This window comes from Grammomys surdaster, unplaced genomic scaffold, assembly GCF_004785775.1.
Source record: "Grammomys surdaster isolate TR1022 unplaced genomic scaffold, NIH_TR_1.0 1130, whole genome shotgun sequence".
NCBI lineage: Eukaryota > Metazoa > Chordata > Mammalia > Rodentia > Muridae > Grammomys > Grammomys surdaster.
Genome location: NW_021605549.1, coordinates 143302 through 149062, shown reverse-complemented (window position 1 = coordinate 149062; position 5761 = coordinate 143302). Strand labels below are relative to the sequence as shown.

Below are 5761 nucleotides of genomic sequence, written 5' to 3'. Positions count from 1 at the left end.
TGCTAACTGAGCTGGCTAACTGAGTTTGGAAACTGAGCTCTTAGAATACGAGGGGATTCACTTCTTTATCACAGGAAAGATCTTCAGACGCTGGCAGCACTCCCCCCCACCCCCCCATGGCTAGACTCTTTTACCATGGTAGCCCTTGTAATCGTGGCTGGAGCCCAATGGAAGTTTCTAATGAGAATCGTTCAGCTGAAAACTCCCCTGGAATGTATGACAAGGACAACTGATACTCTGCACTCTAATGCCCTGGCTGTAACCTCAGTAGGTGCTTAGAAACGTCTCACAGTGTGTTTTAATATGCAGACACAGGGGGGCGCTCTAAACAACTAGCGACGAGACGTTAAAGGTCTCATAGCCTTTCAGTTAAAAAAAAAATCGAGGTTGATTTTGTCGAACCCTTTGTTTGTTTCACCAGGCAGAATAGGCAGGAATACCTACTCCTCCTTCGTTGTCTCTCCTGTGACAAAGGTCTTCAAGACACACCCTGCATACTGTTCAGTTAATGAGACAAAGAACATGACAAAAAGCAGGAAGAGAGAGGAAGCTTGGGAGAAGGCTACTGGGGTGGGGGTGGGTGCGCTTCTGTGTTCGTGCTATCTTTCCACCGTGGTTGTCCCCAGCTAATGGAGACTTAAAAACTATTTATTTATTTATTTATTTATTTATTTATTTATCAATCACAGGCTAGCCCCTGATTTTAGCTATAAAGACTCAGCTAGTACGGCAAAAAATTTATCTATCACAGGTTAGCCCTTGATTTTAGCTATAAAGATTCAATCAGTTAGTAAAGTTTGCCAAAGGCTCATATCTAGAGGACAACTGGCCAAGGCCAACCTAGGGCAGTAGAGACAGACTGAGACTTCCTTCAAAGATGCAGCCAGTCTGGTGCCTGTTTCTGTTAAGTGCAGGTGACACCTGGCCTGTGTTTGTAGTTTGCCAATGGAAAAAAGCCAGTGGGGGAGGGCGGGGACTGGAGGTGATATCAACTTTCCCACAGATTGATCACAATGAGTTTTACACTCAAAAGATAAAGCCAATCTACTTCTTGTTAATCGGTGACAGTTCACGTGAGCCACGAAGTGTGCTCGTCTGGCAGCGAGAGTCACAGAACAGGACTGACTCTCTAGGGCCCGGTTTTTTCATACCGGTCCCTCTAGCCGGAAAGCTCACTCTAGGGAGGAAGGGGTGCGGGACTGCTGCAGGGGTTCTCCTTTCCGGGGTGCGGCGGGATGGTCTCCCGCAGTCGTCCAGGGCGTGGTCAGTAGAGCAGTTTTTCCTAGCTGAGGGAGAGTGGATGGTGACGCGCAGCCCTGAGGCGGTGGGTTCCAGTTAGCCTAGAGCTCAGGATTTCCACTGGCTGGGATTGCAATGTTTCTGCCAGCCCCCCAGACTCAGGAATTCTGCACAGACTCCGGATTACAGTTTAATCCACTTGTGGCTCACAGACACGAGATCCAGATTAAAGAGGGAGGGAAAGATGGAAAAAAAAGACAGGAGGATGCTTAGTTTTTTCACTCGCTGAGAAGTCGTGCGCGCGGCAGAGGTTGGGCCACGATCTTAGACTCTTTCTAGGTTCACCTTTCCTTAGGGAAGGGTGACATGCGACACTCCACTTCGACTCCCCAGTGACAACAGAGCGCCTACCCGTGTTAAGCGCTTTCCTAGGCGAGCGAGTCAATTTCCCCACGATCCCTAAATGTCAGGAAACTGTTATCCCCCCCCCCTTACATTGCGGGGCGAGGGAATGGCCTTGTATAAGTTGGGTGGCTTGTCCCGAGTGTCGCAGCTAGTAATGAAACGAGGTCTTTGAGGTGGGGTTTGTGTGACTCTAAAAGGCAGACCCCAGTCCACAGCTCCTGGATCTGCCAGCACGCTGCTTGTACCTGGGCCGAAGCTGTTCTAGAGAAAGATGGAACGAACGACTCCTAGGTGGCTTCCCCCCATCTCCACCCTCAGGCCTGGGTGCGGAGAGACCATCCCAGTGCTGGCTGGCTCCCCCATCTTGGAGAAGATGACCTCCTGTCTCCGGGGATCTCTTCTCCAGTGGGAGAACCGTTTTGGGGAAATATCCCTTTGCGAGATCCAGGGGGCGAGTGGAGGATCTGTGGGTTCACGGATAGGAAGGGGAGCAGGGGAGGCTGACGACTCAGCAGCCCGTGGAGCGGACCGCGGTGTTGCTAGTTTATCCCTGCCGGCGTTCACGTGGTGGGTGTGTAGCACTTTCATTCAAACTTTGGGGAGTTCTCGGTTTGGCCGTCAGTGAAGGTGTGACCAATCAGAGTCCCGAGACGGGAATAAATTATGCAAATATCCATCTGGCGATGGGTCAGATGACTAGAATACTTTTAAAAAGTACCTCTCCTGGAGTTCGCGGTGTGACAGCGGCGCCGGGCGAGGACAGGTCCGGCTGGGCAGCGTGTGCTCCACACGCTCACTCCCTTTTCCCCTCGCGGCTCGCAGCGCTACCAACCTTCCAGGCTCTAACTTCCCCTCCAGTTGCCCACCCCATCACCTTCTGGCCGAGACCCGGGCTGCTCACTTCTAGGCTCAGGAGGTTTTAGTGGCTTAAAAACAACAACAACAACAACAAAACCCAAGCCAAAAAAAAAAAAAAAAAAACCTGCCTGAGAGGAGGGGGCGTGGGGGAAGGATGCGAAACCCCGTTTTCCTGCTCGGCTTCTGGAGCGTCTATTGTTGCTTCCCGGCGGGAAGCCTCACAACTTTACGTCCCCAGGGGTCGCTGCGAGGTAATGTGCATTTATTTTTATTATTCCTTTTCCCCCTTCTTTTCTGCGCTGGGCCCTCGCTGTCCTGCCGACCCTTCGTCAGTGCTTCTTCGTCCCAATGAAATCCTTTCCCACTGCGCAGTCTGTGTTCTCCGCCTGGATCTCGGAGGCCACTTGTCTTGGCGTTTTGGATGAGAGCATCCGCTAGCAAGCCGTCCTGGAGGCTGCAGGCGAGCAGAGTGCGTGGGCTGGAGTCCTCTCTTTTGCTTCCTTCCACTAATCAGCGCTGCCAGGCTAGCTGAGCTGCCTTCTAGCCGCGATTAAATTACACCATGTTTTAAACCTTGTCTCGGTCTTTGGAGGTTGGTGAGGCTAGAGGATTCTTAGAAAGCGCTCTAACTTCCGGTGCCTCCTCCCCTCCTAGCCCCCCTTCATCAGCGCTTAGGTGTTTTGGAAGTTAAGGTGGTGGCGGGGAGGGCTTCAGATTGATAATCGCTTGTAGGGAACACCTGGTCTGTGAAGTCCTCCCGGAATAATCTTCCTCCCTCTTCCCCTTCCCCCATTCTTCTTCTAGCATCTTGCTCTTGCTTCTTTGGTTTGGTATAGCACTCTTTGACCCAAGGCAACCTGCCCTGGTGGAGTGAGGGCGGGGTCATCCAAAGCCAGGATTAGCTGGTTAAGCAGTGGAGAGCCCCAGAGCTTCCAAACCAAGACCTATCATTTCATTTAGTTTGCAGAGATAGCGCCAGGACCTAAGAGTTTAAGTTAGTTTACCGGTACCTGGGAGCTTAAGTTGGAAGAGACAGGGGCGGGGGGGAGGGAAGCCTACTTTTTCCTAGCTACTGTTAGTTTGAAGGGTGACTTGAGGTAGGTGGCATCTGAAGTTCCTTCAGCGTTCTGTGTTCGGTGGTTCTGAGTATTTAGGGATGGTGCCATTCGTTTGAAAAGTATCACTGCATCCCAGCACCAGGGACTCTTGATGGTGGGAGGAAAACATCGAGGGGACAGAATAGATGGCAGTCCCTCTCCTTGTGGGATCTAATCTCAGCCTTTGGAACTAATGTATGTAAAGGGTACTCACGAGTGAGTCAGGCAGGTGAAGCTGCGGAGGGAAGTTTAAAGTGCCGCTGTCGGGTTTGGAGGGGGGTAGGGTAGGGGGTAGGGGTACATTTTACCGAGTGGTCAGGGAGAGCCTTACCTAGTACTTGACCCCTGAGCAAGAAACTGAAAGGGTCATTTGGGTGAAGAACAATCACAAAGGCCCAGAAGCCAAAGTGACCTGTCCTTAAGTTGTAGGAACCAAGCTGGACTTCAATGAGGTGAGGTCAGAGCAAGCCGGGTATCAGGGTGGTCCTCCTTGCCTGTGTATGGGTTTAGCTCCAGCTCTTTCCCTTTTCTCCTAAGCTACCCCATCTGCTCTCTGAGAGAGTGGCTCTTCAGGTTGGAGGACTGAACTGGTAATGCCTGCAGCTCAAATTTCTGCCAGCTGGGGCTTTAATTTCGTGACAGCTAACCTATGTTCAGGTCATGTGTCTTTAGCTGTGTTTTTTGGATTTTATCCCAAGTGTCCCAGACACATTTATCCCATGTGTCCCAGCCCCTTATGTCTCCATGGCTATGGTTTCTCTGACCTCTGCTCTCTTCCCTTGGGGGATAGTGTCTCATGTAGCCCTGACTGGCCTCAAACTCACAAGCATGTGCTACCACACCTGGTTTAGGTGGTGCTGAGGATCAAACACAGTGATTTGTGTGTGCCAGGTAAGCACTCAGCTGTCTTGAGTTACTCCCTATTTCCCTACTGTATCTTTTAGATTCTGAAGATTAAATCCATGGCCTTAAGCATGTACCAAACACACTGTACCACAGAGCTACATCCCTGGTCCTAACTATTAACTTATTATTATTTAAAAATTGGAAACCGGGGCTAGCTAAATCGCTCAGATTTGCCTTCAGCTTACTCCATACCTCAGACAGGTCTCCAGTCTGCTGTCCTCTTGCCCTCAGCCTTTATAGTAGCTGGGATTACAGTCTTGTGCTACTTATAAGAGCTGGCTTATTATCCCTCTGTTTCTTAACTCTTGGCTTAATTAAGCTCCGGGATGCTCATTTGATATCTCCCTGTGAATTCTGGGTAACAGTTGAGTACACTCTCTTTTCCTAATCCATTGTCAAAAGAGGTTTACTAGGATGGCTGGAGGAGTGGCAGTGGGGGCCAGTTAGTGACTATCTTAAATGACAGTGTCACATGTCATAGCTGTAGTGTCCATCAGTGCCATGTCCTAGACGCAGGAAAGGGCAGCACTGTATGTGACAGACAGCTGGAAGGGACAGCTTTGCTGCTCTGAGGAATTTTCCCATGGCTTCTGCTATTGGAGTAACAAACTGGTGCCTGTTGCCCCTGCAGAGAGCCCCGAGAATGTGTAAGGTCTTTGAAGTAAGTGTTAGGTTGCAATGGGAATGCCAGGGAAAGCCGTTTGTACAGTGGGTCAATACCCTTTTACCCCCAATTGCAAAATCCCAGACTTCTCAAAACTTGGAACCTGGGAACTTGCATGGCAAGAACCTGACCTTATGTGCTCTCAACTCGTCTGGCAGCAAATCCCAACAGAAAGCTATTTGTAATCTTTGTATTCTTTTCTCTAGAGTACGAGTTGTCCTATATTTCTCTGTAGAAAAATGTTAGTACATTTGATCCTTGGGGAATACCTCAGACTCTGCTGGGGCTGCCATGTAATATGTGTTATGTTCCACAATGCTTGCCTCTCCCCTTGATGTCGCTGTCACTCTCCCTGCCAAGCCTCCCCCCACCCCCTCAGTTTTGCTATAAGGCCCTGGCTGGCTGGATTTACTATGTTGTTCATACTAGTCTCAAACTAATAATCCTTTTGCTTCATCTTCCTAAGTGCTGATATCAGTCATTTGAACAGGTGTGAGCCACCAGGCCTATGAGAGAAGGGGAGGGGGAGAGGGAGAGGGAGGGGGAGGGGGAGAGGGAGAGAGAGGAGGAAGAGGGAGAGGGAGAGGGAGGA

At 50.3% G+C, this 5761-nt stretch overlaps 1 protein-coding gene across 1 annotated transcript in view; it reads left to right on the top strand.

Moving 5' to 3' along the window:
- Positions 1 to 2395: 2395 nt before the first annotated feature.
- Lipg (lipase G, endothelial type) overlaps positions 2396 to 5761 on the top strand; it is a 21172-nt gene continuing 17806 nt past the window's right edge. Inside the window, exon 1 of the mRNA XM_028783463.1 lies at positions 2396 to 2753. Coding sequence (XP_028639296.1) covers positions 2657 to 2753 — 97 coding nt within the window. The 5' untranslated portion in view covers positions 2396 to 2656. The remainder of the gene's footprint in view (positions 2754 to 5761) is intronic.